Genomic DNA, 18,309 nt, shown 5'->3' on the forward strand with positions numbered 1-18,309 from the left:
ATAAGGAAATAATAAAACAAAAATAGCAATAGTAATAATAATAATAATAATAATTCAAGATATAATAATAATGATAATGATAATAACAATAATAATATATAATAATAATAATAGAAATAATAATAATAATAATAATGATAATAAAAATAATAATAATGATGATGATAATAATAATAATAATATAAACAACAATAATGAATATAAAAATAATGATAATTACAGTGATAATGATAAAGGTATTATGACTACTAATAACAATACTGGTAGTAATAACAACAACAACAATAATAATAATTATCATAATCATCATCATCATCACCACAGAAATAATAATAACAATGATAATAATGATGATGATCATCATCATAATATTGATAACAATAATAATAATGATAAAAACAATAATAATAACGATTATAACAACAATGATGATGACGATGATGATGGTGATGATGATGATAATAATAAAAATAATAATAATAAGAATAAGAATAAGAATAAGAATAAGAATCATGATGATGGTAATGAAAAAACAATAACAATGATACTAATAATGATGATAATGAAATAATGATGACCATTAAAACAATAATGATACTGACAATGAAAATAATAGTAATGATAGTGATGATAATGATAATGATGATAATGATAATGATGATAATGATAATGATGATAATGATGGTAATGATAATGATAATGATGGTAATTATAATGATAATGATAATTATGATGAAGATGATTATAGTGATAATGATGATGTTAATGATGATAATGATACTGATAATAATTATAATGATAATAATGATAAAGATAATGATAATTATGATAATAATAATGATAATGATTATAGTAATGGTAATGGCAATAATGATAATAATGGTAATGATAATGATGATGATAATAGTAATAATAATAGTATTAATAACAATAATTAATAATAATAACAACAACAACAACAATAAATAATAATAATAATAATAATATAATCTGATATTACTAACGATAATACGAATACGAACGAAAATGCATACATATAATGACAATAAGTAATAATTGTGATGATGTAATTGAATAATAATAACGTAATCAGAAAAGTGATAATAATAACAATGATATATAATAATAATAATAATAATCATAAATAATAATATAATCATGATATAATCATCATCAGCATCATCATATTATAATATATTATTATATTATTCTATTATATTATTATTACTATTATTATTATTATTATTATTATTACTATTATTATTATTATTATTAATTATTACTTCTACTACTACTAGTACTTTTATTTTTATTAATGATGATAATAATAATAATAGAATTATAATAATTATTATTAATATTATTATTATCATGATAATGATGATATAATAATGATGATAATGATAATGAAAATTATGATAATAATGATAATGATGATAATAATGATAATGATAATGATAAAATGATAAAGATAATGATAATAATAATAATGATAGAATAGATGAATGATGATGATAATGATAAGGACAATAATATGATAATGATGATGAAAGATAATAATGATAATGAACAATAAAATGAACTGATAATAATGATAATAATGATAAATGATACATATGATAATGATGAGATAATTGATAAATGATAATGATGATATAATGATAATGATGATAATAATGAAATGATGATAATCATGATATGATGATAATAATGATAATGATGGATAATAATTATAATGATGATAATATGATAATGATGATAATGATAATGATAATGATATGGTAATGATAACAATAATATGAATAATAATAATAATGATGAGAATAATAATAATAAAATCAATAATAATAATAGAATTTTAAATAAACAGTGCCAAGTGCTCACATACGCGCGCGGGCGATGCGTGTGTGCCATTGTATGCACCCAACGCACTCGGGAGTGCGCGCTGATTGGTGTGTGCACTTGCACTGATTTTTTCAAATAATAATAATAATAATAATAATAATAATAATAATAATAGAATAATGATAACAACAACAATAATAATAACAATAATACTAATACTAATATTAATGATAATAAATATAATAATAATAAAAATAAAAATAATAATAATGGTAATAATAATGATAATGATAATAATGATAAAAATAATGATAATAATGATAAAAATAATGATAATAACAATAATAATATTATTATTATCATTATTAATATTACTACTTTACTTTTATTCTTATTAATGATGATAATAATAATAATGAAATTATTATTATTTTATTATTATCAATGATATTAGGAATAATGTTATTACGATCATTATTATCATTATTAATGATAAAAATAACAGCAACAATAACACAAAGAATGATACTAGTGATGTTTTAAGGAAAAAGGCATGAGTAATGATACAAATGATAATGATGTTAATAATGCAAATAATGGCGTTTATATTTTTCATCATAATCAGAAACAAATCTAAAATTCCATCACAGTAGATTCTTAGGAAGTAATGACTTTTAATATTACTGGAGTCACCATGGATATGACCCTAGATGACCTGAAAACGTGTTCTAGTCAGGTCAGGGACCGATGTCAGGTACTAACTGAATCTGACACGCATTTCATCTGGGCTTTATATACACATACATATATAAATAGATACATATATATACATACATACACATTTATATATATATATTTCTTTTATTTATATAGATTTATATATATATATATAATGATATATATATATATATATATATATATGTATATATATAATCTTATATATATCTATATATATACATACATAATCTATATTATATATATATATATATATATTATATATATATACTATATATATATATAAACTTTTTCATGGGTGGTGCGCAAAAGCGGGTTGGCGAGAGAACGAACAAAATTTAGAAAACACAAGCTAATCTAGGACTTGTAAAGCTATAAACCGGATTATTTGTTGTCGTTTGTGCAGAGTATGGGCCTTGGGAGGAAAACCGCCCCCTCCAACCTCTCGCATAACACCCCCCGATATTATGTTTTTGGTGTGGGTCGGTGCATAATATATGATTATATATATATATATATATATATATATATATATTATACATATATATATACATATATTACTTATATATATATATCCATATATATACATCTCTCTACCATACTATATAAATATCTATATATAATAATATTATATACCTATATTCTACATATAATACATATATATAATACATATAGATGATATATACCTCTATATATATATATCTATATCTACATATAATCTATATATCTATATATATCTATATCTATTATATACATATATACACACACCACACACACACACACACACACACAGCACACACACACACACCACACACTATATATATATAATTAATATTATTATAGATATAGATATATAGAATACACCACACACACACATCACACACAACACACACACATCACTACCACACACCCACACAACACATGTATAATATATATATATATATATATATATATATTAGCACACACACACCACACACACACACACCACACACACACACATATATATATATATATATATTATATATATATATATATATTATATAATATAGTATATATAATATATATATATAGTATATATATATATATATATATGCGTATATAATATTTATAAATATATACACACACACACACACAACACATAATATATAGAATTATATTATATATATATATATATATTATATATATATATATATATATATTATATGTATATATAAATCTATGTACACACACACACACACACACACACAAACACACCACACACAACACACACACATCACACACACACAACACACACACACACACACACACACACACATGCATGCATGCAATGGAAGACATCTTTCAGTACATAATAGACTGCATTATCAGGCTAGATAATAGTGCAACTATTCCTGTTGATGAAATAAGTATTAATATTCATGAGTCGATGTTTTATTTTTTACCTATTTTTTCTTGAAAATAAAACACTTCATATATAGAAAATAGCAACAGTTGACTGCTGTTCCTGTTCATATCTTAAGCTGAAGTGGTATTCAATTATTGATACAATCAGTAACCATTAAGAAAAACAATGAAATGAATGCATTGGTGAACACACGGAACTCGCTGTTGCCAGGTTGGGCTCACGTGTTCCAAGAATGTGTTAGCAAGACGGATACATTTTGGATATCTTGTCCCATGTTCAACTATCCCATCAGAAAAAAAAGAATGCTATGTTCTTAATATCTCCTTACTTGAAATATTTCAAAACAGGCGAGTTCATAAAACGAGTTTTTGCACTCCCTAGAAAATCAATAGCATTATCCAACACTATTCCCCATTAGCTGCGGAGAATTTCGATTGTAAATAGTAAATGGCGCTGTCCTTTGCCTAATTCCCGTTGCATTCGCTCGCGTGTGCGAAGAACGGCTATCGATTGGGAGCCTCTCCTGCCCCGCCGCCATCACAGAGAACGGCGGCGACCAGGCGGCGTCTCCCTCTGGGCGTCACAGGCTGAACGGACGGCCACGGCCCGGGCCCCCCGGGCCTCCTCGCCTCACGTCCCCGAAGCCTCGTAGTCTGACGGAAGGTGCCGCCGCTGGTTCATGTGCAAGCGGATCGTTTGTTTGCGGTAGACACGACAGGAGCATTCCAGGAGAATGGGAGACACACGTAAGTGGCAAAAAATGGCTTGTGATTTCGAGTGCTGGGCGGCCACGGGGGCTTCCGGTGGCCATTTTGTTTCAGGCTTAAACATTAGAATATGCTTTCCTGCGCTATTTGTGCTTCGTGTACTCATGTATGTCCGTGAAGGTAGTTCATAAAGTGTTTTGTGAGACTCTCCACGTTTACCGCCAACCTTCCGCCCTGGAAAAGAGGACCGAGCTGCAGGGAAGCAAGGGCTGCAAGGCCTCGGCCGAAGCCTTCTGAACTCAGGACGCCGCCTCCCGGGCCGCTCGCCCTACAGCAATAATTACTCGTGTTCTTCAGATCATTTACAGAGGATGAACGGATGTGTGGTTAGACACGGCCGTCCAGCGATATTCGTTCTGTGGAGTCTTTCACAAGTAAATGTTTATATTCGTATATGTGATCGAGGAAATGAAAATACGCACATGTATGCATACCTTAAAGCTTACCCCTTAAAGTAGTCCGTATTTGTTCCCGCGAGCGACGCCCCCAAGAGGCGAAGGCCAAAATCCAGGATAGCATTCGAACCCAAAATCCAAACCTGACCTTTCCAACCTTGTATTTACTCCCTAGACGGGGAAAGTAACCCCCCCCCCCCCTTTATTAACACCTAGTACAAACTTAAAGAAAATGCGACATTAAGAACTGTGGCTTTGTGAGGCTGTTGTGGATTTAGTCTCTGAGCAGTGACACGCAGAGGGTATTTCCGCATTTCCCAGTAAATATGCTGCTCTCGGTACCATAAACCAAGTAGTCAGCCCTCCGACATCAGGACAGATTTGTGATCCCAAGGGGAAACAGGGTAGTGATTTTGGGAAAAGCTGCCAGCTCTAGGGTACATAGCAGTTAATGTTAACCCATAACTGACGGGTAGCATTCATAGAGGCCGGGGCCTTGCTGCCGGGGGCTTATATTGTCGCCCTGGCATGCGCAACCACTCATGCCAAATACCAGCATCCCATGCCGTTTCTTCGTAATACTACGAAGATATGTGTATTGTCAGTTTTTCATTATTTTTACAGTCTCTACTTGCCAAACTTCCTGATAAATCTAGACTGAGGTGGTATTTTTGTTGGTATATAGACCCCTAGTGATCATTATTCGGTCTGATAGACGAATAAAATAGCAGGTGGGGGCATCATGGAGTTGAACTTGTCGGTTTTGTTGCATTTTTTTTTGTTTTGTTGCTTGGTAAAATGAGTGTTAAACCGCTTAATCACACTTTCATCACACATGGCAAAAAAAATAATCGTTTCCGTGATTGTACAAAAAAAACTCCTGGCATGTCCATCACATACTCTATGGGCATTGCGTACGTGCCCCCAGGCAGATGGTCCCTGCCATGCCCATGGCTGTGCGTCATGGCCCACCCGTTGCAATGGTCATGAAGCGAAGCACAGAGATAGAGGGGAATGGACACTGCTATTTATAGAGCATTAGAAATGCAACCTCAGATTTACCATGAAATTATAAAAATATCCGCTTCATATCACCACTCACTCCACAACACGGTCACACAGCCAGAATTCTTATGTCAGGTTTTGTGTAAGCTGGCACGAGGTGCTGTGAAAGGGGGGGGGCACAGGGGGCTTTCCCCTCCTATTCATTGAATAAATAGAATTTAGGAGGGGTTAGATTTGGATTTTTGGGTTTGCATGATACTCTGAAGTCATGGACTTTATCTCTGGAGGGTGTGTTGCCCTTGGTAACAAATGCCAACAGTCTTATTGTTAAAATAATAGGGTGACAACCTAGCCTCACGTGATACATACATAACGAACCTAAGACTCTATAGGAATTCAATAAATACCTTAAACTTTTTGAAATTCCAACAGAATTAGTTATAAATTGATATTGTTTTGTTTCATGCTTTCACCAGTATTGCAATTTTTCCCAAATTATTCAGTGTAATCTGAGTGAATGTTTTTTTTTCCCTGACACAGCCACCCAGTCCTGTAATTGTTATTCCATGTTTTAGTCATTCACATTGTAATATGTTTTGCATGTTATTTTCCATTGCAAATGACATAAAACTTGTTTATAATACCTTCCTGTGACTGATGTTGATAATAGCATCAGTGGATTCCTTAAACCCTCTACTACCCCTGTGTATAGGACCTTTAAAGCAGAATCCCCCCCAACCGCCCTATTCGTGACTCCGATAGTAAGGGAGGAGGGCATGAAGGTACCAGGGAAATTATTGGTTAATTTTTCAATTATGGTCTTCCCAGACAATAATTATATCTTCAGATTTGTTCTCGTGTAATGAGAATGAATTTGATGATCATTTCTGTCGCATTTACAAGCCGACAATGTTGAGGTGATTTAACAAGTCCCAGATCTACATCATGCCCAGTGGAGGGCATGATATAGATCATGGAAATTGTGAGGTAAAATGGGCCAAAATCAGAATTGAGAACAGATCCACAAAAAATGTTTTACATATATATGTTAAAGAAACTAACGGATGTCCCCGCCATCTTTGAAAGTCTATTGACTGATGTGCCAACTTTTGAAAAATCTAATGGATTTCACATAATCCATATCCCCTGTGGTAATAATACAATGCATCCTAATTGATAAACCAACCTAACCTTACCCTGTGGGAATTTATACACTACAATCTATATATTCCCTAGCCAGGAAGGGACTGCCCCCTGGACCTTTGTGGTATTATATGCACATAGCCCCCTGGACCCCTGTGGCTTTAATAAAATACAATGTATATATTTCATAGCAAAGGGGCTCTGCCTCCTGAACCACCAGGATAAAACCACATATCTTTACATAGCAAAACACCAAATTTTTCTTCACATCCATTTATGGTCAGAATTTTGTGGTTTCTAATCACTTCTTTTTCTTTGTTCTTTTCCATTTGGGAAACTTTATGGGCTCAAATATCAGATTGTGACAGATGCTAATGACTTTATATCCACTATATGGCTTTAAAAAAAGGCGTTGCATGGCTTGCCAAATCTCCTGATAGCAAAATGCACAATCACAATGTTATTGTACAAAATAGTATAAATAATTATCAAAACATGTAGAAAGTATAATAAAACTAAAAGAATGTGTTCCATACATGAATTCAGAAAAACAGATGCTAGTAATTACAAAATAATTGTTCTCACAAGTATATAGAATACACAGACTACTTGATAGCTGGCAGTAGTGAGTTATGTGTCACATTTGTTTTGAACCTCATAAAGTAAACACGATGGGCACTTAGAAACTGATGGATCGATCTTCTCCCTTCTCTGTAATCTAAGGGACTGTTTCCCTGCAGGGGTCCCTGAAATACTAGGAGTCATCCACAGTAGGGGGTTTAGGGGGCAACAACTCCCTAAGGAGGTTGCAGGGGGGACAGCCCTCTGTATTTTATGAATTTTATGTATATATTTCTTCTTTTTCCACACAATTTCCCTGGTAATGTTCATACCCCCTCCTCTGCTATCGGGGTCAAGATTATGGGTATGGGGTTCTGTTTCTTAATTCCTGAACGCTTGCTAACATAAATGAAAGTATTGATATAGTTTTCAAAGTGACCATAAACTCCTGAGACTAAGTCCCTATTACTCCAGCCACTCCTAGGAAATCCACAGACAGACTTGTCATGGCATGAACCACAACCTGCTTTTTTAATTCCTGACTCATTTTTTTCCTACACAGATTATTTCATATATCAGAGTACATTTTCATGTAAATGTAGAGTAAAGTATTATCCTCTATGATTCATATGACTTGACTATCACTTGAGGGTTGGATGACGTTTACCATGAGTGCACAAAGCCCTTGGAGGCTTATTAGACGATTAAACTCGTTTGGCATACAGGAAGGGCACTATAAATAAGCGCATAATGCAGTGTCCATGAGCCATGACTGGAAGAGTACCTAGTCCAAAGAGGACACTGTTTCCATGCTTTGAATGCTATTTCTGCCTGCCATGATGAATGACACAGGTTTTATTACAGAAATTTAATAGTATAAAAATAAATACTTAATGTTATTGCACCAAGTGCTAGAGTACTTGGAAAGATGATGTGGAGGAAACTTTGCATTAGTTAGTATTAGTCAAGTATGTTTGAATAACAACCCCCCCCTTTTTTTTTTTACTCTATATGGGAAAAGTATGCAGTGTAGCAAAGACTCCTCATATTACCATCTCATACTTTCATTTCACTGTTTGGTCATTAGATTACATATGGGTATTAATTTGTAAGTTTCTATAAAGGTTAGTCAGTGTGTGTGCTAAGTATGAAGCATGATGAAAAATTAAATTGTAGATTATATTCTGTAATTGATAAGAGGGAGGTCTTGGGAGTGCATCAGATGGTTAACCCATAATTGACGGGTAGCATTCATAGTGGCGTGGGCCTCGCTGCCGGGGCTTATTCGTCCGCCCGAGCATTCGCGACCACGAACTTGCAAATACCACATCCCATGCCGTTTCTTTGTAATCCTACGAGATTGTTTGTATTTTCAATTTTCATTATTTTTTACATTGCTCTACTTGCCAAACATCCATGATAAATCGAGACTGAAGGCATTTTTGGTGTTTATATAGACTCCATATTGCCATTATTCGGTCTATAGGTCCGAATAAAATAAGCAGTGTGTGGCATCATGGAGTTGAAATTGTCGGTTTTTTGCATTTTTTTTTGTTTGTATGCATGTAAAATGAGAAGTGTAGAACCGACGAATCACAACTTTCACTGCAAAAAATAATTTTTTGCCATGATTGTAAACAAAAAAAAACTCCATGGCATGGCCATGCTACTCCTATGGCATGTGCGTACGTGCCCCCGGCAGATGGTCCCGCCATGCCATGGCATGTACGTACATGCCACCCGTCGGCAATGGGTTAACAGCTGCTCAACATTACTCCCTCCCAACTTTCCTTACTCTCCTGTTCAAGAATGATATTATGTATAAACTCGCTTTGAAAGCGACCACAGAACATTTTAGAATCATATATCAATGATATGACAAATGTTAAAAAAAAAGTGCAGGCAGTCTTCCATGAATATGGTAATAACCCAACCTGATCATTACAGGTTGGCATAGGGAATCCCCCACCCTCCATCCCAACAGTCATCCACCTAGTTACTTAACTAATTGCTAGGAAGCAGTTTCTTAGTAAGTTGCATTCCCATCACAGCACAGGATGATAAATAAAAACTCATGGCATGGCGGCCATCCACTCCGCACATGCACTTTGTACATGCCACGCGGCAGAATAGTCCATGGCATACCATTTTGCATGTACGAACATGCCACCCGTCAGCAAAGAGTCAATCACTACTGTTATGTGCTAAACAAGCAAACAGCTTATTTGTAACTCCATTTCCGCGGGTGCAAATGTACGTACATGCCATGGCATGGGCGGGACCCATTCTGCCGGGGGCCTTACGCACATGCCCTAGAGTATGCAATGGGACTTGTTGCCATGATTTTTTTTGTGTACAATCACGCAAAAGATTATTTTTTTTTGCCAGTGATAAGTGTGATTAAGTCGGTTCTCAACACTTTCTCATTTTTACCATGCAACAAACAAAAAAAAAAAATGCAACAACCGACAATTTCAACTCATGATGCCCACACACTGCCTTATTTTTTATTTGGACTATAACCGATAATGATCAACTACAACTATGGAGTCTATATAACAACAAACTACCTTCAGGTCTTGATATATCAGGAAGTTTTGGCAAGTCAGACGGTAAAAAATAATGGAAACTGAAAATACAACATATCTTCCGTAGTATTACGAAGAAACGGCATGGGATGCTGGTAATTTGGCATGAGTGGTGTCGGCATGCCAGGGCGACGATAATAAGCCCCCGGCAGCGAGGCCCAGGCCACTATGAATGCTACCCGTCAATTATGGGTTAATGTACACAATATGGAGTGGGAATAATACAATAATGTGGCATGTGTGTACATATTTGGAAAAGTCTTGTAATGCCATAGTATTATGTGCATGCTACCCATTACCTAATTTAGAATGCCCCCCCCCCCCCTTTACACAGTCCTCTTTGTTCCAGTCACATAGGGCACTTCTGCAGCCATTTTTACTAGCACAAAGTAACCATACAAGTTTATTCTACAAACTAAACAAAACTTTGGCTCTCATAACAAACGGACTCATCGTGCTAGGTATGGCTATAGGGGTTGTGATGCAGCAGAGCGAGTCAAGCAATAAGTTCTGCTACATTTAGTAGACTCCCAGGCCAAACAGCAGGACAATTGCCATAAGTTTGAGGCCTTTGAGTTCTCCTCAGTTCCTTGTATATGCGATCTCCCCCCCCCCCCTTCCCCTTTCCTTTCTCTCTTCCTCCCTCCCAAAAATGTGATGATTGCACTCCTGCTAGGTTCTATTATCTAAAATCTAAAACTTATTTCAGAATACAGTTATGGAGGTGGATATGGGAGTGGAGGTAGTAGTGGAGCAGGAGGTAACTACGCAAGTTATGGAGGTGCATCAGGAGCTGCTCCACCACCAGCCACCTCCTACCCTCCTCAGCCACAGTATGGTGGGTACTCGGCTCCACCTCCACAGGGGTACTCACAGGGCCAGGCCCCATATGCAGCACCACCAACTTATGGTGCCCCACCTCCACAGCAAGGTCTGCATTTTGTCCCAAGTTTTCTTTCTTTCTTTTTTCTTTGACTAATGAATGAAGTACTTGATTATTACACTGCTCAGTTATGGTTTACTGAATGCTAATCGGTCAATAACCAATGGATGCATATAGATATTAGACTGTTGTTTTCTATCAGGTGGCCAAGGCGCTTCCTATGGTGGCTATGGACAGCCACCACCAACACAAGCCCCTGCCCAGCCACCCACTGGCAGTGCCGGATACAGTAGCTATGGCGGACAATCACACGGTTATGAACAGAACAGTAATTACAACTCTGGAAGTTATGGACAGACACCTGCAAGCAATTATGGTGGTCATCAGAGTAGTACCTATGGTAGTCAGCCTAGTGCTAACTACTCAACTCCACCATCCCAGGGAAATTATGGAGGGCCACCACCACAAGGAAGCTATGGTGGTGGCTCGCCCCTCAGGGAAATTATGGGGGTTTTTTTTTGTTTTTGGGGAGGCCCCCCTCTGGGGAAACTTTGGGGGACAGCCAGGATATGGTGGTCCACCACCCTCCAATGGAAGTTACGAGGGACAAGGTGGTGGATACAACAGTAAGTCTGAATACAATATTACAGTTGCATTTTTACTTTTCAGGAGTATGGCACTGACAAGACTGATATCTGACTCGACTTCGTTTTTGACCTTCTGTAGTAGATGAGATAATCAAACCGAGTTGTGACATAGGGAGTAGAAAAACACATGGAACATATGAAGTCATTGAGATCCAAAGTGATTCTAAGCGAATTAATAACCATTTCACAGAATTGAATTAGATACCACGTTCACGTGTTACATGTGTGCAAGAAGGCATTTATTTCATAGGTCATCTTGTCTATTGTTCACTAATTGAGGATGATAAATTAATTGATAACCAGGCTTTATTGTGTCTATGCAGTTGTCATTTTTCTGAAGCTGAGATTGGTTAGAGGTTGGAGGGGGGAGATGTGGTTTTGATGATCTCCCATTGACCGTTTTAAGGTTGTGTCCCAGGGTTCTGTACACGCATACATGTATGTACTAATGCAGACTGCTGAACTTTTCAAGGTGGTCTAGGCATGGCTCCTCCCCCCCTGTCAGCCCCTCCAGGCTGTGGTGGCATGTACGGGTCGCCGCTGAAGCAGTCCCCGGCTCCCATTCCTAGGTAAGTTTAACCAGCGCTAGACCACTTAGAGGGTGTTGATAGTATGATAGTCTTGCTCACAGAGTTGAGAGATCTGAGGGTTTCAACATGGTTGTAACAAAATGTTGTAATGGGAAGAGTCGTGAAGTACCCTTTTTTATTGTGCTTTGTGCATATTGGTGTGTTTTTAATTTTAAAAATACAGGAAAAGATTAATATTGGTCATTATGGTAAATTGTGAGACTTGTGTTTCATCTGTGGTATATAAGGTTTACAATTAAAAAATATTCTGAGAGGTTGTATATGTTACAGATACTTATTACCTTTTTAGTTTTCCTGACAGGTTTTTCGTATCCCTATGTAAGAATGGGAACTGCGGGAAAGCAAGAATTGGTTTTTAAATATTGCATATTTTCCTTGATTCGAAGTGACGTAAATAGTTAAGTGTGGAAAATTTTATGGTAATAGAAAATGAAAATTATTGCCTGCAAGGGTTCTTGGTGATATTGTTGAACGTATGGTCATGTGTATCAGAAGCAAGTCAAAGAAATGGATTCACAACTAGTGTTCCAAGTTCCTGTAGAGTGAAAGTGTCCATGCTTCAAATTTTTCTTAATGATTTGATATATTAAAGTGCATAATAGGCAGGGCTTATTTGATCAGCATGGAAAGGAACACTAGAAAAAAAATTATGTAAGGCATTTTGAATCCATTGGTTTTGCATAATGGAGTGAAGGCTAGAAGACAATAACTTGTGTGGTGATGGTGAGAGTAAGAGTGAGGCAGCTGATTGGCCAGAGGCAGAGTTTGCAGGAAGAAACCCAAGTAATCCTGTTGAGGACATCACCAACCTTCCCTTGATGTCTGTTCGCGCTGTAAATCCATGCAGACATTATACAACCCTACTTTCAGCTCAAGAGTTTACTCTCCAAGGTTGACAATCAGGTCTTGGGCCAGTGGTTATCACACATGTGTGTCCATGCCTTCTATTAATGCCCTTACAGTTAACTATGACTCAAAAGTTGAATGAATGTATTAACCATGTATGCACTGGAATGCTTGTTACTCTGGAATCTAAGTCACTTTTTATTGACCTGACCATGACTTCCTTGACTGACTGACTGCCTGACAATTAGACAACATCGTGCCAACAGAGCTGCTGATGTCAAAAGGTCTCCTTACAGGCGAGATCAAGGGAGAGGTTATTGATTGCAAAGGGTAACAGCACCATCAGGTGCTTGTGGTTTTTCATCAGTTTTGCAAATGTAGACCACTTTCTGTTGTAAGACCTCACTTACGGTGTCAGCATTATTATTATTATAGTTTTTATTATTATTATTATTGTTATTATTATTGTTATTATTATTATTATTTTGCTGTAATAAAAGTGAGGGCTTTACAAGAAGGATGTACACTGGTCTCATACTGGACCCATAATTTAGCCTTAAATTGCATGGTTGTTCTTTTTTTTGTCATTAATGATGGGTTCAGCTGAGATTTTTGTATGGTCTCTGCATAACTGTTTAGCCTCAACTGTATGATATTCATGTTGTTTGAGAAAGTAGCATACTTTAAAGTGTATGGTGAACTCTAGTTGAATAGTCTATTATCAATTATCAGTTGAGGATAAACTGTTTTAGACTTTCGAGTGTATGAATAGAATATCACACTGGCACATAATCTTGTTATTGTCTGCCCATACATTCTTCTTGATAATGTAAGTTATATGTCAAGAGTATTAGTATCAGTTTTGAGAAGCTTGCTGTGAGATAAAATCTAAAATGATGCGAGGTGCAAACAAACATGAGCAGTGGAGTTTGGCAATAAATTTGTCCTATTAGATACATCTGTTGAGATTATCAGGGGTAGTGAATGCTCAAAATGTTGTGTGTTATGTTGCATTCATTGGGGAGTCATGGAATGATAGTATTGCACTGTAAGAAAGTATAGAGATACATTGTATACAATGGTTTATGTTTATATATATATACACAGAAATAGCCTTCAAGTAAAAATCTTTCTAAATTGTGTACAGAATTGTACCAAACAGAAAAGGTTGATGAATTTTCCTTGGTGTTTTTAATTTGATCTGCACTATATTGTTCCTTCAATTTAGATTTTGATGAATAAATTTTCCCTCTCTGAATAAAACTGGCAAAATAATTTTGCTTGTGAGTAAGCACATTTTTTTGTCTTGTTGATTATAAGTACTAAGCAATTGGTACCTTTACTGAAGTGTACTTTACTTTTGTTGTGTGTACTGGCATCAAAACCGAAAACACAGTATACTAAAGGGCGGGTCAAGGTGCAATTTGTTTACTAAAGAACAATAAAAGTTTGCACAAAGTTTTATGGTAAAGGTTCTTTTAACAGACTTGTGTGTGGTGTACATATATTTATTTTAATATATAGTATTCCTTGAGTTCTGATACAAAAGAAAGAAATGGTTTCTATGGATAGTGTTTTGTGTGGAAATAAGATATTCATATATTCAGGCATTTTATATCCTTAGAGTAGGTAAAACCTGATAGTTGAAAGTGGTATTTGGCCTTGTAGATGTAAGAGAGAAGCTTAACTTTGGCTGAATACTGCATGTATTTAATCTGGAAAGAATTGATACCAGAGTAAAGCCTATGATTGACATAAGTGTAATGAGCATATTTAAGCCGAGTTAAGTTATCCATATTTAACTTTAATGTACTGTATTTGGCAGAGGGATGTGTGCTGGTTTGAACAAAAGGGACCTGATGCAATTTTCTAAAATTAGTGATGATTATTTGATCTGATAGTGTTTGTCCCAAACATTCCAAACCACCACAGTTATCCGTCACTTTGCATAGGATTCGATAGTCCTCTTCTAATACACAAATTGTGTTGGCGCACAGAGGGTGGCGGTGGAAGCTACGGGGGTAGCCGGTTTGATGGCGGCAGCCGTGGTGGTGATCGGTCAAGGGGAGAGAGTGATTTGGTAATGCAGGAAGACACAATTTTTGTGTCTGGAATGCCAGATGATGCCTCAGAGGATGATGTCAAGGATCATTTTGGTTCCATTGGTGTAATCAAGGTAAGGAAGTTTCTGAACTTTTTTGTTGAGAAATTGTGAGACTCCTATTTGCTAATGGTTCTGGCTTTATGATCAACCATGAAATTTTTTATAATTTCAGTCGTACAGTTATTAACCCTTGCTGTAAGGGTCAGTCAGGCTCTGAAACTTTTTTACACAAATTTTTGTCATCTAGTGTAGATTGAACTACGATTATAAGCCTACAAGTCCTTAGAGTCTTTTCCCTTCCAGATGGATAAAAGAACTCAACGCCCTAAGATTTGGATGTACAAAGATAAGGCCACAGGAAGAATGAAAGGAGAATGTACAGTCACATTTGATGATCCATTCACTGCCAAGTCTGCCATTCAGTGGTTTGACGGCAAAGAATTCATGGGCCGTGTTGTTAAGGTAAGAATGTCTTGTTTGTTTGCTTATTTGCTTGAAAAATATGTATACCAGTGGAACAAATAGGAGTAGATAAATCCCAAATTGAAGTTCTTCAAATGGATTAACTTTATAATAATGAGGATTAGACAATATATGGTCTATTTTTAAAAATTGCAATATATGTTCTAAGTCATTCATTTCAATAACTTCATTTTCAAAAATTTTCTTTCAGGTACAAATGGCAGAACGCCCTAAAAGTAGTTATGAGCGAGGACGCGGGGGCTATGGAGGTGGCGATGACCGTGGGGGGCGTGGACGTGGAGGTGACCGTGGATTTGAACGCCGTGGAGGATCAATGGGAGGACCTGGGCGAGATGGACCTCCTGGGGGTGGACGTGGTATGCTGAAATGAAGTGCTTTACATTTGCCTCTATATTGAAGAATATTTTTGATGTATGTGAAACGTTTTATACAAAAGCTAACCTCGTATATATATACTTATATATGTATATATATGTATATATATATATATATATGTATATATATATGTATATGTATATATGTATATATATATATATATATATATATATATATATATATATTATATATATGTATATATATATATATATTATGTATATTATTTATATATATATATTTATATATATATATATTATATTTATATATATTATTATTATATATATATGTATATATATATATATATATATATATATATATATGTATATTTATATATATATGTATGTATATATATATATATATATATATATATATATAGTATATTTATATATATATATATATATTATATTTATATATATTATATATATAAATATGTATATTTATATATATATATATATATTTTATATTATATATTATATATATGTATATTTATATATATTATATATATAAATATATTATTAATGCCCCCCCCCCCCCCCCTCCCCAATCAGGACGTGCGGGAGATTGGAAGTGCCCTGTGCCAAGCTGTGGTAACAATAACTTTGCATGGAGAAACAGCTGCAACCGCTGTAATGAACCAAAGCCTGCAGGAGTTGGTGGTGATGATGGTCAGTATTGTGAACTCTCATTCTGATCTCATGAACAATATACATCCAGACTTGCATTGTTTATTAACCATTAACCACCAGACCACAATATAAAATTGTTTTTAAACGGCTTAATTCAATTTTGTAGATGGTGGTGGAGGTGGTGGTGGATTCCGTGGAGGATTCCGTGGCCGCGGAGACCGTGGAGGTTTCCGAGGCAGGGGCGGAGACCGTGGAAGAGGTGGTTTCAGAGGCCGTGGAGGCTATGGTGGAGACAGGGATGGAGACAGAGATTCTGGTGGACCAATGAAAGGGTTAGTGTGTATTGTGTTTGCTATGTTAATGAAGCATTATTTCTGCATAGCTTTTCTTTAGTTCAGTCATGAAAGATGTTTCAGGATGTTAGACGATGTTGGTCTAATCTGGATTTTCAATGCTGTATTCCAGGGTTTTTTATTTTCTAATGTTATTTTCATTTGCAGAGACCGTGGCCCTGGAAGGTCTAGACCATATTAAGAGGCTGTAGGGGAGAGAGAAGCAACTGCCTGAATGGCGAAAAAGTATTTATATGCAACGTGTGTGTTCATATAAATTGAATTATTTCAGTCCCATTGTCATTAATTCACGTTTTCAGAAAAACTGAATGAAAATATTAATGGTATTTTGATTACTCTTTGTATTTATTTTACGTAAGGGTGTCAAGCTCGGCAAACTTTGTTCAGAGACTTAGGAATAAAGCTGCTGAAATGTAAGTTATTTTGAGTAAATATGTAATTGTTAAAATGTCAAAAGCAAAATGTCATGTTTAACAGACCTAATAAGAAGTATGAACTGGATTTTTATTTTATTTTATTTTAAATTGAACTTATAAAGGTTAAGGTACAAATAGATGTTTGAAACATATTTTGACAAGGCATTAGAGGTTAGGGAGACTATTTGTATCAGTGTGTACTCCTGCCTCTTATGAAGTAATTAAAAGGCCTTTTAGTAGTGTAATGGTGGATAACCACTTCAGAATTCATTTTGTGTAACAATAAAATTCCATTGAATCCATTGCTCGTTTCTTTGTCCAAGAATGGAGTGGAATGAGACATAATGAAGAGCTAGACAGATTAGTGTCAGTGACCATGGAAGGCTAATGAATATGGTACTTTTGATCTTTACTAATGGCACTGGTGAGACAAGCTAGAATTGGGGGGGGGGGGGGGGGCAAGGCAATAACTCCTTGGATCTGGGTGACTTTACTAATATTAAGGGAAATTTTGCTGAGGACCAGGATGACAACAAGTGCAT

The 18,309-nt window shown here is 35.3% G+C and overlaps 1 protein-coding gene across 1 annotated transcript; it reads left to right on the plus strand.

The window, feature by feature from the left end:
• The first annotated feature begins 4,576 nt into the window (after window positions 1-4,576).
• LOC119571674 (RNA-binding protein cabeza-like) lies at window positions 4,577-18,069 on the plus strand. Its single transcript, XM_037918869.1, is given in 12 exon segments — window positions 4,577-4,731; window positions 11,154-11,375; window positions 11,530-11,866; window positions 11,868-11,953; window positions 12,447-12,543; window positions 13,707-13,729; window positions 15,402-15,586; window positions 15,818-15,976; window positions 16,188-16,353; window positions 16,921-17,037; window positions 17,165-17,330; window positions 17,499-18,069. Coding segments are annotated over 12 exon segments (1,605 nt in total). The 5' UTR covers window positions 4,577-4,718; the 3' UTR covers window positions 17,533-18,069.
• Window positions 18,070-18,309: the final 240 nt, after the last annotated feature.

The sequence above is a fragment of the Penaeus monodon genome, chromosome 4 (assembly GCF_015228065.2).
Source record: "Penaeus monodon isolate SGIC_2016 chromosome 4, NSTDA_Pmon_1, whole genome shotgun sequence".
Classification (NCBI taxonomy): Eukaryota; Metazoa; Arthropoda; class Malacostraca; order Decapoda; family Penaeidae; genus Penaeus; species Penaeus monodon.